At 32.7% G+C, this 20,629-nt stretch overlaps 3 protein-coding genes across 5 annotated transcripts in view; all 3 read right to left on the bottom strand.

Annotated features, from left to right (window-relative positions):
* LOC105157423 (putative late blight resistance protein homolog R1A-4) lies at positions 2,696-5,330 on the bottom strand. The gene is made up of 3 exons (XM_011073833.1): positions 4,203-5,330; positions 3,702-3,786; positions 2,696-3,105 (listed from the first exon to the last, which is right to left on the bottom strand). The coding sequence occupies exons 1-3, from the start codon at positions 5,328-5,330 to the stop codon at positions 2,696-2,698; spliced, it is 1,623 nt and encodes a 540-aa protein (XP_011072135.1).
* On the bottom strand, positions 6,113-9,161 carry LOC105157227 (GDSL esterase/lipase At5g62930). Of its 3 annotated transcripts, none has more exons than XM_011073574.2 (7): positions 8,904-9,161; positions 8,701-8,778; positions 8,020-8,064; positions 7,376-7,516; positions 7,019-7,095; positions 6,611-6,775; positions 6,113-6,451 (listed from the first exon to the last, which is right to left on the bottom strand). In XM_011073574.2, the coding sequence occupies exons 1-7, from the start codon at positions 9,000-9,002 to the stop codon at positions 6,283-6,285; spliced, it is 774 nt and encodes a 257-aa protein (XP_011071876.1). In that variant the 5' UTR covers positions 9,003-9,161; the 3' UTR covers positions 6,113-6,282. The 3 variants fall into 3 exon arrangements, with proteins under 3 accessions (XP_011071876.1, XP_011071875.1, XP_011071877.1); XM_011073573.2 differs by having other exon boundaries at positions 8,020-8,097; positions 8,904-9,160; XM_011073575.2 differs by lacking the exon at positions 8,020-8,064 and having other exon boundaries at positions 8,904-9,154.
* LOC105157226 (probable boron transporter 2) overlaps positions 17,522-20,629 on the bottom strand; it is a 5,734-nt gene continuing 2,626 nt past the window's right edge. The window contains exons 5-12 of the mRNA XM_011073571.2: positions 20,509-20,629; positions 20,124-20,290; positions 19,822-19,995; positions 19,572-19,667; positions 19,322-19,459; positions 18,888-19,207; positions 18,384-18,654; positions 17,522-18,020 (exon numbers count right to left, since the gene is read on the bottom strand). The exon at positions 20,509-20,629 is cut by the window's right edge and continues 34 nt beyond it. Coding sequence (XP_011071873.1) covers positions 17,715-18,020; positions 18,384-18,654; positions 18,888-19,207; positions 19,322-19,459; positions 19,572-19,667; positions 19,822-19,995; positions 20,124-20,290; positions 20,509-20,629 — 1,593 coding nt within the window. The 3' untranslated portion in view covers positions 17,522-17,714. The remainder of the gene's footprint in view (positions 18,021-18,383; positions 18,655-18,887; positions 19,208-19,321; positions 19,460-19,571; positions 19,668-19,821; positions 19,996-20,123; positions 20,291-20,508) is intronic.

Here is a 20,629-nt window from a genome sequence, read left to right as displayed (position 1 = left end):
TTAAAAAAAAAAAGAAAAGAAAAAATTGTCGCACCGCAGCACACCCCCACCCACCCACCTTAGCCAACCCCTTTTTATGATTTATTTTTCAAATTGTAATTTAAATTTTAGAGTAAAATTGCACATCACAATTGGTTTGATTTCAGTTTAGAGTTTAAAAAAATTGTCAAAAATCAAACCGCACCTCTAAATATATAATTAATTTTTTAAATTATATATAATAATATGATAAAATAATTATTTTTTTATAAGAATTATATTCAAATTATATAAAATCAAAATTCATATATTATTAAAGATTCATATTACAAAGCCCATTTTTATAAAATTTATATTTGGATTTTATACCAAAAAAATATAATTAGTTATTTAAGTTCATTCAAATTTTAAGCTCATTTGACTATTACCTAATTTTTTATTTATTTTTCCTCTCATTTTTTTTTCCTCATTTTTCTCTTACCGTCTTTTATCTGTTCTGTCTTTCTGTTCTTTTTCAATTTATGCTTTTAAATATTTATTAAATCTACTTATAATGATTTTTCCGTTCTTAAAATTGGAAGGATCAAGCTTTTGTGCATGATAAGTACACAATCATGATTTGATGATGATTGTATCTTTCTTTTTAAGCTAAAATATTTCTAATCACATGGATTTATTACATTTCCAATTCAAAAGATTTGATGAGTAAAGATGGCAAAATTGAGCTAAAAAGGAAAATTGAATTCAAAAGCATTTAAGGAAGGAAGGAATAATCCTGGCATATTTGTTGATCCGACTAGGCGTGCCCATACTTAATGCTCCGGTCAACTCTGAAAAAAAAAAAAAAAAGGAAAGATGCGATTTATGCTGAAAAAAAAAAAGGAAGAAATGATTGTCTTATGATCTTGGAAAGAATCTCTTGGGATAGTTGGTTGATATAAAGGAATGATTTATTAACTTTTTAGAGCCGATTATGTACTTAACCATCCCCTATGTCTAAATTCGTAGGATGCTTTTAGTATAAATAGGAGGACCTCTCAATTCCATGGTATCAACGATTTTATCTTCAAATTCTCCTTTTGTTTTGTTACATTGCCTAGTTAATGGAATTACACTTTTTTTCAGTGTGTTCTTCTATTAACATATTAGACTAATTTTATTATTTTCTAGTTAAGATTAAGGCGATTGCTTGCTCCTAAATGTTGTGAGATCTAATTCATGCTTACTATTCTAGTTAAAATAGGTATCCATGTTGTTCTATGTGGTCTTACTACAAACATATAATTTATGAATAATGTAGTCACTTGTTCATTATCAAGAAAGTTTACTTTGCCAATTGAATTTTGCAAATTCGTGTAATTGTTTATTTAATTCAACACTCAGTAGCAACATAGCATGATTGATTATGTCATATAATTAATTATGTTATGGGAAATATATGATCTAACTTAAATGAATTATCCTCGTAGGAATTTGTTGGTTAGAATCAGCTCTTTCTAACTCTTAATATTGTTGATGGACTGAATCTTGTCGACATTTTCAGGGTTGTCCATTGATTAGGGATTTAGCCAACGATCGTACCTTGGTTAACGAAAAGGTAAGAAAAGGTGAGGTCGTTAGGTCATTCCAATGACTATAACTGATTTATTTATTTAAACGAGTGTTATATTTGCACCAATGATCAAACAAAGGAATCAAGCATGAACCCGACCTTAATCGGAAAAGTCTTCTCGAATATTTATCTCTTCTAATTTTATTAGCTCTCTAGTTTAATTTACCTTTTATTCTTCTTCACAATCAAAACCCCCAACTATTTTGTATTTTTTAAGGAATCCACTTGAAGCCAATCCGTGAGAAATTGATCCTACTCCCAACAGACATATACAAATAGTTTAGAAAAGGAATCTTCATTAGGATACAACTAAATTTGATTACCTAGAATATTATCTAGTACTATTTATCAAATATTGATTAAGGATACAATTAAATCTGATTACCTAGAGTATTACCTAGTACTATTTATCAAATATTGATTAAGGATACAACTAAATTTGAGATATGCTTTCTTAATAATATATTTAATATGTCCATAACCGACCCTTAGCCGTTGTTGAATTAAGTATTTTTTTATTGGATTACTATATATATTCTTATATTTTAATCTACTTAAGATTGTGTACAGTATTGATGGTTTATGGTGTATAATGTTGGTCTTTCTTGATTACTACAAATAAGTACTTATTTTATTTTTTTTATTTTTGTTAGCCTCGACGTCTAATTGTTATTATAAGTATCAAAACCACCAAACTATCCAAAACCCCACCGTGAGCACCCCTATTTAAACCTGTAAAATGGCCATAGTTCTAAACTTCAGAATGAAAGTAATTCGTTTTTTTAGTAGAGATGGATAATTACATGAAGACGTTAAACAAAAATTCAACACATTGTTCTAATAATAATCAAATTTCAAATAACAAATTACAATAAATTCAATTAAAGTTAGATAAGTAGCAAAAAAATTGACACTGATGTGGGCTTGTTCCTCTAAGGCCGAATAGCCTGTTAATCACATCAGCCAGAATCAATCACATCCCAAGAACATAGGGATAAAAATCCCTCATCTATGGAGGTTTCAGATATCGAACCACCTTATTTATTATCTTTTAGCTCTGTTCTTTAGGAAAAAAAATTCCTCTTTGGTAATACATACCTTAAATCAATGGCATGGGGGTCGATACTTAGGGACCATCTCATGGTATTTCTCCTTGGATCGAACATGAACATGAAGGGCCTCATTTCCCAGGCTTTCTTGTTCCTCCAGTATATATTTTGCTGAGTTGATAATGGAGTCACTGCAATTAACTAGATGAATTGAATGCAATGTCTCTATTTCTCCAATACCTGAAGGTATCTCTTTCAAATTTATTATGTCTTCAAGAACAAGGCTCTCAAGGTTCGGAAAGTTGGCCTTGTCTGCGCCCCAGCACACCACGTCAACATCCTTCAGTAACAAGAATCTCAAACGAAGAAATTCTCCTTCAACTGGATTCCACTCATGCCCTTTGAAGGCGTTATAGTACAATTTGAGCACTTCAAGATTAGGCAACGAGCCAATAGCATTGATATCTTCCCAAGGAATTCCGCATTTCTTTAAAGGTCAACTTCTTGAGTGTGGGTGGGAAGGTTATGTTCTTCAAGAAAAATCTTTCACATTGTAACCATAGTGATTCAAGTTTATGTAGATGCGGAAGATTGTCAAGGCAATAGTACGACCATTCTCTGGAGGTGTAATCATAAAGAATTTCCAGTTTCTTTAAATTCTGGATTCTCTCAATGACATCCATTGTACACCTAAAATTTAGTATGAGGGAAAGCGTCTGTAGGTTGTCCAAAATAGTCAAATCTTCATTAACTACTAGATCAGGTAAACCAACTTTTTTGAGTACTAGGTGCCTGAGTTGGGGCATCTCCCAAATTTCAGATGGTAAAACTATTGAAAATACGCAGGAGTCCGTATCCAGAATTAGAGTTTGTAAGTTCCAAAGTAAAGGTATTGGAGAAGGATATACCAAGTTCAAGTCTCTGAAACATTTGATAGAAAGGTACCGCAGTTGAGTAGGTTGTTGAAATTCTTCAAAGGACTGATCATCAACCGTATCCATTACCATCACCGATCTTAACCTAATGAGCATCGGGTACCTAATTCTACAGACATCACATACCAATGTCCTGGAAAGGAATGTTGACCGCGAGAAGCGGAGGACTTGAGAGAGATGTACCCTTCTGGATGTCTTGATTTGATAGCGACTACATAAGAAACAACCACATGTGTGGTATCTAAAGTCGATACATTGTACTTTTGGGACGTGAAAAGATTGTACTTTTTCAGATTCCCTTAGGCATAAGTCTCTAAGAAAATCATGGATGCTACATGTTTTGATTTTGCTCCTACATCCCAGTTTGCCAACTAAAATCAAATTTCTATCAATAAGATCTCTTAAGTATTCTTCTGCTGCCTCTTCTAAGCTTTTGCCTCTTATTGGCCTTAAAAATCCTTGAGCAACCCATAACTTGATAAGTTTAGAGACTTTAATATCACGATCTTCAGAAAAAACTCCTATATGGAGGAAACATGGTTTGAGATGAAGAGGCAGATTGTTGTAACTCATATATAGTATTTTTAAACAATGCTCATCATTTCCTAAATTAGCATAGGAGCTCACATTTTCTGCTACAAACTCCCAATCTTCTCGAGTCATCTTGGAGTTTGCAAGGAGGCCGCCAATTACAACAATTGCTAGAGGAAGTCCTCTACAACATTTTGCTATATACTTTCCAATTTTCTCTAGTTCTGGAAATGGACAACCTTGCCTTGAAAATGCCTTTTCACAAAATAAATCCCAACTTTTACTCTCGTCCAAAAACTCCATCATATAAGGGCTTTGGGAGCCTAGAGAAACTGCCACATTAAACAACCTAGTCGTCACCAGAATTCGACTTCCGTTCTTATTATCCGGAAAGAGTCGCTTCAAATCATCCCAAACATCGATGCTCCAGACATCATCCATAACAATCAAATACTTTCTACCAAATAAATTTTTGTACAATCGTTGTCCTAATTCAGCTAAAGTTTTACTATTTTCTTGGTTTCTTCCATCGTTAAGAAGGTGTACAAGTATTCCTCGCGAGCTATATTCTTGAGATATTGTAAACCAAATTCGCATATCAAAGTAATGGACAATATATGGATGATCAAAAACATTTCTAGCTAGAGTAGTCTTACCAATACCTCCCATCCCGACAATAGGGAGGATCTGGAGATCACATTTATGTCCAGTGAGCTCATCCATGATTCTTTCCAAGCGCTCATCAAATCCCACCATAGTACTACTCTTGGCACTGGATGGAAGCACTGTTGATGAACAAGCCGGCAAGGAAGATATGGGCTTCTGTGCTTGGAGGCTGGCGCGTTCCTCTTCAACTACCATCATCAATTCACTCTTTACACAATCAAGCTTCTCAATTACTTTGTTTATATCTTGACAGAAAGATGAGAGCGCAGTCATATCATGACTTCTGTTTTTCGGTCCTTCACAAAGCTGATCCACTACATATAAGTCAATTATATCTTCTGCTTCATCGGCTACAACAGAGATTTGCATCGCCAGATCTTGCATCTTTTGGATTTTTCCTTGGCAATGGACTTCAAGAAAATCTTGCAAGAAACGAACCTTTTCCTGCAGAATTCCAATTTGGTTTCTGTCGAGATGAAGCCGACGACGGGCAGGATGCTGAACGTTGTCCAGAACATGCATGAGGGAAACCAAAGATGAATAAGCTGCTACAGCCATTCTCCGACCTATGAATGTTGGACTTGCTCAAGAAATGTGGATGATTATTGTTTGAGCAAGTAAATCAACTTCTTTTTCATTTGTTAAGGGAACCTGACCAGAAGCCATAGATAAAGAATTCTATATTTTCGATAAACTAATCCATTCCGACAGGCTGGTCTGTGCTTAATAATTCATGTCCGGTGGATGAAGTCTGCAATGTCAACTTCAATTTCTCTTGAACAGCAAGCAACCTGAATTAAGAATTATGTACAAGTTATAGTATTTGTTTTGACGAAGTTGCCTTCAGAGAATTGATCTTATGTGGATTAAATCCTGTCCGGTTGTTAAATTCTTGGACGAAAATAAGAGTGAAAATCGCTTACACTTTCCAAATTCTAGTTACTCGATTTAGATTTTTTATTTTAGAATTACGTGGCATCTTTTATTTCATTTAAAGGTGAAAGCAAATTAGCCCTGTAATATTGAAAATGAGCGCATTATCTCTTATGTAAAAAATATAGGAGAGTAACTATTGTGTTTTAAAAAATATAGGGACGTAAACCGCTATTTTGTTTTTTCATAAAGAGGTAATTTACTCATTTGCGATATCACGAGGGTATTGCTTGCATTTTTCCCTTTCATTTTGTATATCTGTATATATACAAAATTATGTTACTTGTTACATTTAACAAAAGATTTTGTACACCTATGGTGCAGAGTCATTTGGACCATCTTACTTGGTATAGAACAAAGTTGGAAATGGCCAAAATAAGTCTATTTCAACTAGTGCAAACAATCCGAACCCAAAAACTTCGTGGGGTTTCGATCTTTATAACAGTATAAAACAGCAAACACATGACCTTTGGAAACATTAATAAAACCACAAATCTGAGAATAGACAACAAATTCTCAGTATTCATATCATAAAGAAACTGAATTTGCCACATGAATTAACTATATGTTACTCATGTTATACAGCAGGACAATGTTGCAAGAAGGCTTTTTCAGGATGTTCTGCGTCAATTTCTGAATTTGGGGGGAAATCATACGGCAAGTCCGAGAATCCGGCTTCGTCGAAAATCTTGACAACTTCACTGAACACAACTGCATTTCCTTCAGGCGTCAAGTGCAGGCCATCACTGCAAACGAAAATTAAAAGTTGGCATATATATAAGATCGGACAAATTTTGATGATTTAACAGTTTGCTCAGGTAAACCACAAGAACTGCTTCTGGTATAACAAGATATAAACATTACTTGGTCGATACACTCAATATAGATGTCTGTGATCGACAAACCTTAAGAATTTCTTCTGCCAGCCCTCAGTTTCTTGCATCTTCGACCATACATCGACCGAAGGGAGACCAAGTTCGTTTGCTAAGGTAACACACTGCTTGGCGTATACACCAGTTGCTTCGTTTGTCCTATCAGGCGTTTCCGAGGCCTTATCGCCATATAGAGACCTGCTTGGGTAAATAGATAGAATAATTGTTAAGAAAATGGCAAGTTTTCCAGGGACAGACTAACCTATCTTACGTCGTCCAAATAAATTACAGAACTAGGATCGAGTTCGGCATCTAAAAGGCGAGTAAACAGATGCACTAGCAAGGACCTTAGAATCTATGACAATGACGGGCGCTTGCAGTCAGAAACTTTGTCTAGGGACTTCTAAATGTATAGGAATTTAAAACCAAAAATTTTGATACCTTGCATATTCTCGGCGGCCTTCCACATCAATGGGAGGTGGAGTTATAAGAATGACAAGTGTATTCGGGGATCCGCTCTGCAATTGTCATTTGAACCATATTAAAATGCAATAACAGGAAGTGCTTTAACCACTCAAACTTATGGTTTAAATTTTTTGGTAACTACCAAAATAATTCAGTCAAAAAATATACACCAAAACAAGGACTTAAACAAAGAAACAGATAGACTGATGAAACAGCTGAATGCTATTTCACACTTGTTCTGTCATCTTTTAGGATTTCGTTTCAGGACATTCCTCTTTCTTGAGGAGTGATGCACAAATAATTAAGGCACAATGAGTTCCAAGATAAAAAAACCTTAATATGCTGAACTATTTTTCTCAAATTGTCCTTGTATTCTTCCACAGGGACGTGCTGTCTTTTACCCGTTCCCTCTAACCGAGCAGCATCATTAGCCCCAAAAAATATAGTGACAGCAACAGGAGGTTTCGCAGATCCCTGTTTGTGAGGTAAAAACATAAAAACTCCCTCGCTTAGTTTAAGCAAAATCAAATAGAATCATGTATTAGACAAAATACATCAAGATATGTATTCAAATAACAAAATTACCAGGGAAATTAAGCAACAAATCTTCTCTTACCATTAGATATTAAACATTATTCACCATGTTTTTCAATACAAAAGATACTACAAGATTGAAAAGGGCATTTTTCAGGGCCAATGGCACTTCCCGTCACTTAAAAAGGGCTATATCCAAAGATCTTAAAACAGAATAGCCCCACAAAATCTATGAAGAGTATCTCCAAGATTCCATGGTTATTTCTAGACTCCCACTTTCCATTAACCTATAAATTGGCTTTGCAAATCGTCCGTGATTAGATAGAAAAGCATTTCTGTTTCACGGGCAAAGAATGACTTTTGATCTGAAAATCCTTTTATCAACATAGATGAGAATGAATAATACACTACCATCAGACATCAACAAGACATCCAGCTCTTACCGTTTGGTGTTGGCAGGAACAAACCTGGAAGTACAGTTCAGGCTCCTGAAATTTGGAATGATTTTCTGATCCAATAAGCTGAGACTTTCGTCAGTTTTGTATAAAAATCAAGCTGTGTTATTACTAAAGATAGACACCATCCTACAAGACGTGCGTAGATGCTTTGGCATTGAATTCAGACTGTATTACTAGCCAGAATGAAGAACACTGAAGAGAATTTTAATACATCTGCGTTATTCTCCAAACGGACTTTAATTATATTTACTAGGTAATTTCTACCAAAAATATTGACAGACTATTTCACTCTGGCACCCTTCCAAATCTTCCAAATTTCACATCAAGTAATTGGGGGAGTCCTAAAATGCACCAAACTCCTACTGGCAAAGAACAAATATATCTAAAACGCTGACTGGTCTTCTGCAGTTGGCTCTGGAAACAGGGCTTCAATATTACAGATAAATCCAATGAAAACACCAATGCAATGTGACATCAAGAATTATACTCAAAACACAGCAAAGAGGCCAAAATCCTTAACTAAATTCCTCATAGATGATAAATGACAACACATCTAATGATGTAATATACATAAACCAATCAAGAACTAAGTCCAAACAACACAAACAGAAAACAGAAAAATTGTAAAAAACCCAATTACACAAAGGTTGTAAGAATCATGATTACCAGAGGGAAAATCTGATTCAACATCAACAGCGCCCACCTGGTGTTGTACCCACCATACCCACGAAGCACTACATCAACCTACACACACCAGTGGGTGATTTTACACACATCAATGAGCATGCCTAGATCAATATACACACATAAACAACAAAAAAATGCAAAATCTTGGAAAAATACAGAGCAAGTAACGAGAAAGATTAGACCTTTCTTGAATAAATGTCTGCGAGAGCAGCACCCCAACCCCCTGATCTGAAAGATTGCTGTGTTATTGAGTCTCCGAACAACACTATTTGAGGCCTCATTCTTTCTTAATAGTTAACAAGTTCTCCCTCCTTGCCCTGTGTTTTCACAAATTTTCGACCACTGAAAAACAACTGGATGAATTTGTAGGAAATTCTTGCTCATGATATCAGATTTAAAAAGACTAAACTACAATTAAATATCTAGATAAATACTAGCAATTGACCACACTCAACACATGTCTAACATATCAATGATATATTAATCCAGTGCTTATGTTTGAAATTTTTGGGTTTAATGAATTAGTTGGAATTTATGGATATAAGTAACAATATATTTGTGAGTATTTATTATTAAAATATCTGTATCTTTCAAGATTTTAGTTATGAAATGTTTTGAATTTACATGTTAAATAAATATTACAATGATGGTAGAATGGTAAATAAATTATGCCCACACATTATCTTTGTTCATAATTTTTATTAGTATTTTTATGTTATTGGAATTCATAATTTGTTTCCATATATTAAAATTTGTCATTGTCTCAGAATTCCACGTACAAAAATTATTTAATAGCTTTTTCTAATGCATTAAATATCAATTATTTTGCTCAAATTAAAATATCTTATAAATAACAATGATTATATATATATATATATAACACAAATGCTAATATTTATCTCTGTTTCAATTAACAATAAATTTAAATAAAATACGAGTAAACTTAAGTTTTTAGTTCATGTAACCGCATGAAATTAATTTTCTAAATGAACTTAATTGAGCAGTTAATTCAACATGAGCTGGAATTTGGGAAGTTGAAGAATATTTTTTGTATTATAATAATTTGGTGTAGTGGTATCCAAACTATCACTTTGAGTCGAAAATTCCCTTTTTCTTTATAATAGTATAGATAATTATTTTATAGGGTAAATTACAAGTATCTCCCTGATATTTGGTATAATTGTAAATACATTCTCATTATTTGAAAAATTATAAATACTTCTTGTTTTTAATGTATGCATAATGACAAGCTCATTTCATAGGTTTCATCCAATTTTTATGGTAAACTGTTCAAAATTACTTTTTGAATTTTGTGAATTATAATTTACATACGTTTTAGAGTTCTATAAACATTTTAGAAGTCATTTTTACCTGATAGTTTAAGGACTACATAATTATTTTTCATTTGACAAGAATATTTGAAAATTTTCAAACAATAAAGGAGTATTCATAATTATGTTAAAGTGTAGGAAAGGTAATTATAATTTACCCTACTTTGTATATAAAGTAGGATAAAATACGCTTTGCCTCCTGAACTATTCTTAATATAACATTAACCCTCCTAAATTAATAAATATAATACTTACCCCTTGGTTGGACAAAAATGCCCCTCATCCTTGAACAATTATATTATTTTCAATATATTTTAGTATTTTACAAAGTTAGACCTCGGGCTATATGAAACAGTTTTAATATAGTCTTAATTTAGACAAATATTTGGATATAGACCTAATAGGAAGAATCATTAATTTTGTCGGGGTGATCCTCTAACTATAATTTTTCAATACTTAAGTCAGTATGAGTTAACAGATTTAACGGTACGGGTTGGTGGAAGAATGGCAAAATTGTGGGCCGGAAGGTCCATAAGTGAATGGGCCTTGAGAGTCGAGACCTAACTAATAATGGGCCATGATCTTGGCCCAAGCTGGTCCAATCCAAAGTGACAATGGGGTTGAGAATTTAATTTTAGAGTTTAAGACCATAGAAGTTGGGCTTTAGAAATGAGTTGAGCCCATAAGAAGGACTCATACCTTATATGTATATATAATTAGTAAGATAAGTTAGAAAGAGTTGTTTTGAAATTTAGTATAATTATATTATACCTTTTTATTATTTAAAAATTATAAATAATTGCTGATATTTGATAAAATTATGTGATTTTTGGATGAAAGTTTGAAATTATCAATTTTTTCATTGCTATATTTCTTAAAAAAAATAAAAATTAAAAAATGAGAACAAGATGGATAGAAAAACTTTAAAAAATTTAAAAAAAATATATACACTTAGTTCATAAAAAAATTTATTTTTTTAAAATAAATAAAATTATATTTTATTGTCACCAGGGTATTTAATTCAGTTCATCACAAGTGGTAAAATATTAAATAATAATTTTAAAAATTATCACTAAGAATTCATTGAGTGAAAGCAATTTTATGATTAATATAATTATTAGTGATAGGAATTATATATAAAGTTGTCATGTCATTATAAATAATTAATGACACATCTACAATAATAATACAAATATAGTAACAATTAATGCACAACATTTGATCACCAATTCTTGCTAATGATAATATTATTATTAAAATTATGATAGAAGTATATTTTTATTATAATTTCAGCGATATCTTGCTAATTTTTTTAAAGCCAGAATACTCCTAATCAAGTGTTATATTGCAAAATTGGCTTATAAGAATTGATGGGATGAAAAAGAAAGAAAGAGACCGCAATCAACATTTTGACACATGAGAACGACCAGTTAGGTATGCCCACGTCTGAACCTGCGGGAAAGCAGCTGAAAAAGAAAAGTCTAAGAAATGAATTTTGGGAAGATTTGTGGTTGATTGGGTTACCTATGGCTGATTGAAAACTCACCTTATTGGAAGAAACTCTTTAGGATAATACTTTTAATTCCTTAGGTCTTTTAGCTTTATTAGGAATCTACCTTTTCTAGTTCTGATATGATTAAATAACTAGTTAAGATAAATATTGATGTAGTTCATCATATGTACAACATTTAATCTGGAATCCTTTGATCTATTTTCTCTAAACATTCTCTGTGTTTTATGATATTTATTTCTTTTCTTCTTATGCGTTCTTCCACGAGCATGTTTAACTAATTTTTTTAATTTCGATTAAAGACTTGGTGAATGCTTAATTTCAATTAGTTGTGAGATCTAATTTATGCTTTATACTTTCATTCATATTGGCAATGTTGTTCTCTATTCTTTTATTATAAATAATCTAATTTATGAATGACATGGCTAATTGTTCATCGTCAATAATATTTGTCTGGCCAATTAAACTTGTAAATTCATAATTGTTTGTTTAGTTCAATAACTGGTGGTAATGCAACATAGTTTATCATATCGTAATAGTTGATTATGTTATGGGGAATGCACAATCTAACTTAAATAAATCATAGTAGAAAATTATTGGTTAAAATTGGATCTTTCTAGTTTTTAATATTGTCGGTAGATTAAATTTTAAGTACGTTCCCACTGTTGTCTACTGCTCAGAGAATTAGTCAAAGGACGTTCCTTAACTAACGACAAGGTAAGGAAAGGTGAGTCGTTAGGTTGTACCAGTAACCATAATTAATTTATTTATTATGAATGATTGTTATCGTTGCATCTATGATCAACTGTGGGATCGAGCATGATCTTGTTTTTAACTGAAATGTTCCTCTCATATTTACTCCCTCTTTAAGTGTTTTCTTTTTATTTCATTTTAGATTAAAATTTTAAACAAACTCCTCCCTTTTACTTCTATCTCTTGAAGGAATTAATTTAAAATTAATCTCTTGGATTTAACCCTACTCATTACTTTCACAAATTTTTAGTAGGATAATATTTTTGGTGAATTCGACACTCATTAAATAATAAAATTTATGATTATAAATAAATTAAAATTCTTTTTTTTCTTCTTTTGTTGCTTAGTCTTCTATATTTTTACAACGAGGCCACAATTCTTGAATATTTGATCAAATATATAGGTAAATTATAATGAGTTATTCTAAAATTTGACATAATTACGAATACTTCTATATTAATTGAAAAATTATCAATACGCTCTAATTTTAACGATCATATAATAATTTATTCAATTAATTAGTTTCCATTAGATTTTCATCCATTTTTTGGTGATGAACTGACCAAAATATCCATATGGGCTATGAATTATAATTTTAATTTTTTTTAAAAAATATTTATGGACTAAATAGATAATATTTTTAATAAATTTTCCATCCACCTCATTCGATTTTTTTTTAATCTTTTATTTTTTTCAAAAAAAAAATATATACAACAAGCGTAAGGTTACAATTCCAGACTTCCCTTTAAGAATTACATAATTTTATCAAATATCAAGAAAGTATTTATAATTTTTCAAACAATATAAAACTATTTATAATTATGTCAAAACTTAAAAAAGCTCGTTATAATTTATCATATATATATATATATGTGTGTGTGTGTGTGGCTGCATGCACAAGATGGCTAGTTGGATATATATTTTAATGCATCTAACTATCAACATCACCAAGACAAGCAAACTTTAAACAAGAACCTAATTAATACTAAATGATATCTCACTCCATTCTTTCTTCCAATTCATTGTCAAATCTTATTACATTATTCGGATTAGTTGTCCTAACTCCTAATTTATAAGAATTAAACTTATCAGGATCTTTGCTTATTTTAATAGGTTAGGGTAGGCTTGCAAAAATTAGGTAAGACAGGGTTTTGAATCCGACAAAATTCATCTCATTATCTGATAAAACTCGTCTCGTTGTTATTTTTAATTTTGTCCGATAATTTTGTTGTCGAGTGACCAAAGCTAAAACGTGCGGAAAAAGAGAGCCAATCAAACATCGAATTGTGTGAACCTTTTTCATTCTTTTAGGATATGATATCACCATTGATGAAGGAAAAGTTGGGGATGACAGTTGATCAACTAGGAAATTGTTTAGAATCTTCTTATCCTCAACCCCTGACACTATACCTAGCTTTATGATATCATCATTTATCACAATCAAAATTTTAAAAAAAAAACCCATGTTAATCAATTAATAGAGATTAAAATTGTTAATAATCTCTGATTTAACGTCTGAATTGGGACTACGAATTTAAGTAACTTCTTGCTTCGATCTCAAGTTTTGAATTGCTTGGGTTCACCTACGTCCACAAGCTCGATGAAAAGATAAGACCTGGCTATAATCTTTTAATACTTAAGTCGGTAAGATTAAATTGAGGTGAAATTTGAGGGAATAGTAAATCCAATTAAAAAAGTATATATGTACCTGACAGATGAAGGGTGAATATTTATGGGCTTTACTTAGTTGTACAGCTCATCGTGGATCGCCTACGAATCTTTGATTGAACGGTCTAAGAGAACAAGTATAATTATTGTATTTGGTTTGGGCCGGTATGATCCAAATATACTTTGGGGATTTTTTTGGTCATATTAAGGGGTCTGAGTTTGGCCCTCACATCAATCTCAATCTCCATATCAAATCAGAATTAATCTAAAAAAGAAAAAATTCTATAGACAAAGAGGCCTTCGATGGGGTCGTTAAGATGATGCTCGATAAAGCTAGCAAAGAAGATAGAGGTTCAAGAACTTAAAAAAAAAAAATTTAAATCACTAAATAAAAAAGAAGGGGCTTATCTCTATCAACATGATTGAAGGATATTTATAACATGATTTCATCTACGCGACCAATATAAAAAAATTAAGAAAAAGTGAAAATTTGGGTCAGTCCTAAATCTGGCACGAACTATATAAAAATTTTATGGGAATTTGGAGTATTTCATAAATATATATATATATTGCAAAGGTAAAATGGTCTTTTAAATTATGATAGCAAGAAAATTTGTGGCTAGTGAAAGATGTATTATTGATTAATGGGATGATTATATTTGCACTGATTGACATATGATAATCTACACAAACCATCACAGTCTTTTGAATTATATATAAATTCACCAAAAAAACGTCAAAATATAATTAAAAAACAAAAGAGTAGTGTCTTTATGCTGTTAAAAGAAGATGGGGGGTACAAAGGCTGTTATGAATCTCAATCATCTGTCAAAGGTTTGCTAAAACTGATGAAACAATGGTCAGAAGATATTGGGGAGAGTTGCAGAAAAGACAGTAATTGTTGGGGTCAAAAGTACTAATAAGTGAAACTAGTGGTGCTCTTTCTATACAGTCCACTAACTTGTGTGCCCTAATCATTGTCTCAAGCCAACATTCATGCACCACCTCTTCATCATCTTTTTTATCCTTTGTTCTTTTTCTTGATTGATTGATGGCTTTTTTTTCCTTTTTTCTTGAATCTTGGAATTGATAAGATTTTTTTTTTGTATAATTGGATTGAAGGGTGTTTGGTTAGATTGGTTTTTAAGAAAAAATGTAAGTTTTTGAATTTTGTAAAATATTTTTTGAGCTTATAAGATATAGTATTCAAATTGAATAATGAAAATTATAAGAGGTTATTGGGATTTTAAAAATGAATTGGGAATTATTATTTACTTTTTTGAAAAAAACAAATATTGAAAACTCCAACATTGTAAGTGACATTAATATGACTACAATGACAAAATATTTACTTACATCAATACGTCATTGATGTTAGATCGAATTACACAAATATTTTTTTATTTTTTGCCAAATTACAAAACTGCATTTACATTGACCTCGCTCATAGGATGTACTCATAATTTTATAAAAAATAATGAATGTTTGTGCAATTAGATATAATGTGAAACACTATGTAATCTACCCAAAAAAAAGGGTAAATTACGAAGGGCCCCCTAAAATTTTCTACAATTACAAATCCTCCCTCATTGTTTGAAAAATTATAAATATCATCTTGGCATTGACACTGTCTAACAAATCCCCCCCATGACAGCCCATTGTAGGGGATATTTATTAATTTTTCATTAATTTCAAGAGGTATTTATATTTTTCAAATAATGAGAGGATATTTATAATTATAACAAATTTCAGAAAAAACATACTATAATTTATCAGGGAAAAAAGAAAAAGAAAGGAAAAAAAAAAAAGCAAAGGCAACAACCAGCAGAAGATAGACAACATTTGGCTTTTGCTAAAAATAAAAGGGGAAGAGCCAAAGGAAAAGGTTGAGAATTTCATGTTTTTGTGCAATAGGAATACCAAAGTTTTGGTAGAGTGCAAGAGAAGAGTAGCACTTGCTGCCTTCTTTTCCTCTATTATTGAGGGCTCAACTGAAATGGACATGCATATATATATATATACATATATATGTATATATATCAATTCCTTCAATTTTTTGGTTCATATATTTGATCACACTCAACTGAAATGGACATGCATATATATATATATATACATATATATGTATATATATCAATTCCTTCAATTTTTTGGTTCATATATTTGATCACACTCTTTAAATCTTTTGGTGGGCTATTCTAAAATTTACATATATTGATGTGTGTCCCAGATGTGTAATACGAATGACGAATAAAATCATAAAATACATGCAGAAGAAAAATAATAGATATCTCCATTCCTGTATTCGTCTATGCTAACCCTTGCACTTGAATATTTTTTAAAACTCTTTTTGAAATCAGACTGAGAGGTCATTGTCGAAAAAATTCTGTACGTTTTGAACGTGTATTCTTGTTGTAAGCTGACGCCAAGAAAGAATTTAAATAAAATATTTTAGATGTAGTCTAATATTACGTCAAATGTAAATGTTATAAACTAGTTTGTAATTTATTAATCAAACTTAGAGAGATATTTGAGGCTCTTTAGGGACTGCAAATGAGGTTTCAACTCAAATCAAGAATCCTCATGTGGATGCTTACTTTCAAGAGAAGTTCACCTCAAAGTCTATGTTTGTTTTCAATTTTCACAATTTAAAAGACACTTAGAAACATTTTTAATATTTATTTATAATTTAAAAACACACGCACGGAGTTCAGTATATCTTAACTTATCTCTCCTAATTAAGATACAAAACAAAACATATCACTATCTTTCTCTCTATCTTTGAGAAAACATAAAAAGAAAAATTAAAAAAACACCTTAAAACTGTTCGCATCGATCACTCCAAAAGTATTTTGTCGTTCTCATTAATACTTGATTCACAGGGGATCCCATGTGTTTCATGCTTACTCGAGTTAGAGCATAAACTAGTGATGCTTTTGACTAATGGACTGTCGCCATCTAGGGTGCAACTTTGAAGCTGTTTCGTCTAACTGCACGATTCTTGTATTGCTCTCCCACAACCTCGTTTTCGCAATTTCTTATGAGAGTGAAGTTCAAGTTAGCATCAACAGTGGAACTTGAATTCAAACCTTACATGTGTTTTTAGAAAAAGTAGACACACATTAAGTTGACCGTCACAACTCATCTAACTTAGGGGCGATTACAAAAGCTTATTTTAAGCATTTATTTATCAACTTATTGTTGAAAATAAATTAAAAAGAATAATTTTGTTTTACAACTTTATTTTTTAAACTGTTTAAATTAAATTGATCTAAGGAAAAGCTATTAACAACTATTTACCAACTTCTACAGCTTATTAGTAAAATTGTCAATATTAAGTTATTTTTTCAAACTATAAAACTTCATTTTTTCACTTTAACTTTTGTTTCAAACATTTACTACCAGTTAACTTAGGACTTATTTCCACTGCAAAAGCAGAAATTATTGACAGACATAGGTACCAGGTTTCAAATGCAAGGAATTCAAGGCTACTCCTGCACAGATGAAGAGAAAAGAACAAGAAACTGAAGACATCTTATGTTACAATAAATATAACTCCATTATCATTAATCATCATCTGCCCATGAGAGTGGGATGTTTTACAATATTAGGACATGAAAACTTACTGTTTTGACAAAAGTTTACCAAACAAACACCTACAAATATAACTGAACATAAGACCTCTCGAGCACCATTCACAGTGATAACATAACTGATAAAACAAAGCTAGATCAAGAAGACGGCGAACCACGGCTGGTTTGGCCGAGTGGAGATGGACGAGGACTGGGCGTTTGCTTTATTTCTACTCCTTTATCGCTCAATCTGGGGCTTATTTCCATCCTTATTTCATGCAGACGAGGGCTGTGGCCCCTATGAGACAGTCGTGGGCTGTAAAGAGACTTCATTTCCTCCCGCGGAGACTGAGTCGAGCTCGTTACTTTTGGGCTACGAGCATGTCGGATTTCACCTCTACTTCTTGTTATAATTTCGTCTAATACTTCGCCGCTGTCAAGATTGGTTGGCTGGTTGCCTTGATCCTGAAAATATTTACAGCATAAATGTAGTGAGAACATGATGAGATCTCTTTTTGGATAAATGCATATGACAGCTGCAAAATTACCAGACACTAAAAATGTGTGCAAAGAACAAGAAAGAAAACTGAAATCAAGATAAAAGATTTCATATGATCAGAAGAATCCCCCTGCGTCCTCAATTTCTCAAGTTTTCTTGCTTAGGTGTAATACTGGTCAATGCCCGCACTTAAACAAAAAAGTTCATCACGAAAACTGAATTTTATTCTCTTAAATGTCACAAGTAGGAGTATATTTACTTTCTATATCATCCGAGTCCTATAAGCATCGTATGATGCAATGAAGTAATAACTCAAGAAAGCAACTTACTTCATAGGATAAGTTGTAACTTATAGCGGGGGCTTCTTCATACTCTGCTGCATCCAAGTCTTGGAGATGGGCTCCTTTGAAAAATTTGGGGAGCACATATTGTCGCACCGGGACAAGAAGCATAATCAGCAAAGGGAAAAGGACACCAGCTATTGGGATCCACGTTATGCCAAAGCAGAGGAGCAAGTAAACGGTCTGAAACACCGTGAAGAGCGCAATTGTTTTGAACGGCACCGTCTCCACAAAGGTTGCATGATACTCTTCCAGCACCCTGTCTCAATTTAAAAGTCAAAGAAGGTCGTCAGAGTTTAGCCAATACAAGCAACGGATTGTAGATTACAGATAATTATGTCATAGGAAAAAATCTCAATTTTGGAAACTACACTGCACCTCCTACAGTCATGTTTCACCTTACAAATTCACTGTAAACACCAACCAGGAGGGGATTTGATATGCATAGAAAAGGTTCTACACTTTCAACCACGAGCAAGAGGGTGCACTTACATGTATCTTCGACTCGGAGCTGTAAAAAGCAACAATATTCTCTCCCAGAACTGATTTCCTGGCAGGCTTTCAATTGCCATAAAAGCAAAGTAGCCCCAGAGAACGGAAGTGGGAATTTTCTTTAGAAGAGGCATGGCAGCAACACAACATCCAACCATTAAGGCCTGAAGAAGATTGCTGAGACGTTGTTCTTTAACTTCCACTGGTAGAAGATCGTCAATATCCTTATCAACATCAAAAATTGTCTCGTCAACTGGCGCATCCATGTAGCCGCTTGTAGAGGCCCGTTGAATTGTCGAATCTTTCAGCTCCTTTAGTCCCTGTTTCAAGCAATAGGTAAAGGAAATTCATATGGATTTACAGATAAAAGAGCAAAACAAACCAAAACAGAAAAGAACTACTAAGTGGATATACTAGTCTTGCGGCAAGCATACCAGAGCAGGTGGAGTTTGATAAACAAGTGGAGTCTGCATTTCAGTGTAGGCGTCTTGCATGCTCCTATACAACTGAGATAAATTGGCATTTTTCCGAATGCTAGCTCGGGCAGTTGATACAAGCTTATTTCTCAAAAGCTGTTTCATGGAAAGATGAAAATGTTCAAGTACGTTGATTATGAGGGATGATCAGGAGAACAAGTTAGGAAGATTTTTGTTTGTGGATCAATACATGTTGAAAGAATATTACCTGATGTTTCAGAGTGGCCAGACTTTTTGTGTGCATTGGGGACTGCGGAATAACTCCATTGGAAGGAGGAATGCCAATAAGACCACATAATATGACCTAGTCAGTATGAAACAGTAACATGAATATTGAGAAGGAAAAGCTGCATCATGAAGTTACTAGCCTATAAGATTGATTATACAAATATACCTGAAATTAAATCCGTGACCTATGTAAATGTTCAACAAACTGAAAATCTGGATGAAATACTTACCAAAAATCCCAAAAGAAGAAGGTCATAGTGATAACAAGAAGGCTTCTTTAGATTAAACTCCTTTTGCTGGGCAAGTTGAGATGCAACGCTATGATCAAAGTAGTAAAGTACAGCAATCATTGTGGCAGGAATAAATGCTCCAATAATATAAAGCGGAGGCACATTTACCATATCCTGTTCATGAAATTATATTAAGCATGTTAAATAAAACCTCTCAAGAAAATGCAATTGAAGTATCAGAAATATATTATCGACTCGTATAGTAGGATAGTCAGAATGAAGGGGAAAAGATGCAATGGCACCTTAATTACTGTCCAGTTTGAGTATGCACCAGCAGACCACGGATTTGGGCTAAAAAGCCGCCGTGGTATCCCACGTGGAACGTCATTAACTGGTATATAAGATACAGCAGTCCACACAAGTACCATCAACGGAACACCATAATCCGCGATAAATCCTCGAAGCCATCCTATAAAAATGAAGAAAATAGCTTATACAATAAGAAATTAGGTGTAGAATCAGGGCAGCAATAGCGATGTCGACGATTAGAGGTTGTCAATTGGAAAACTGAACCATAATACGAATTCCATACTGTTTTTCCTCTTTTAATTGCAATTTTTAATACTTTCTACTGAAAATGTCATGTACCTAGACCTTTAGTAATTCAGTACATGCATCAGCACATACCTGTTCCATACCGCCAGGTTCTAGCCTTTCGGCTCCTCAGTGCAGTAAGGAGAAGGCCAAAGGAAAGTACCAATGCGAACATTCCATTTCCAAAGCGCCAGGAAGGTAGCAGTGCAGTTGC

Source organism: Sesamum indicum, linkage group LG3 (genome assembly GCF_000512975.1).
Source record: "Sesamum indicum cultivar Zhongzhi No. 13 linkage group LG3, S_indicum_v1.0, whole genome shotgun sequence".
Taxonomy (NCBI): domain Eukaryota; kingdom Viridiplantae; phylum Streptophyta; class Magnoliopsida; order Lamiales; family Pedaliaceae; genus Sesamum; species Sesamum indicum.
This window is presented reverse-complemented; position numbering and strand designations above follow the sequence as displayed.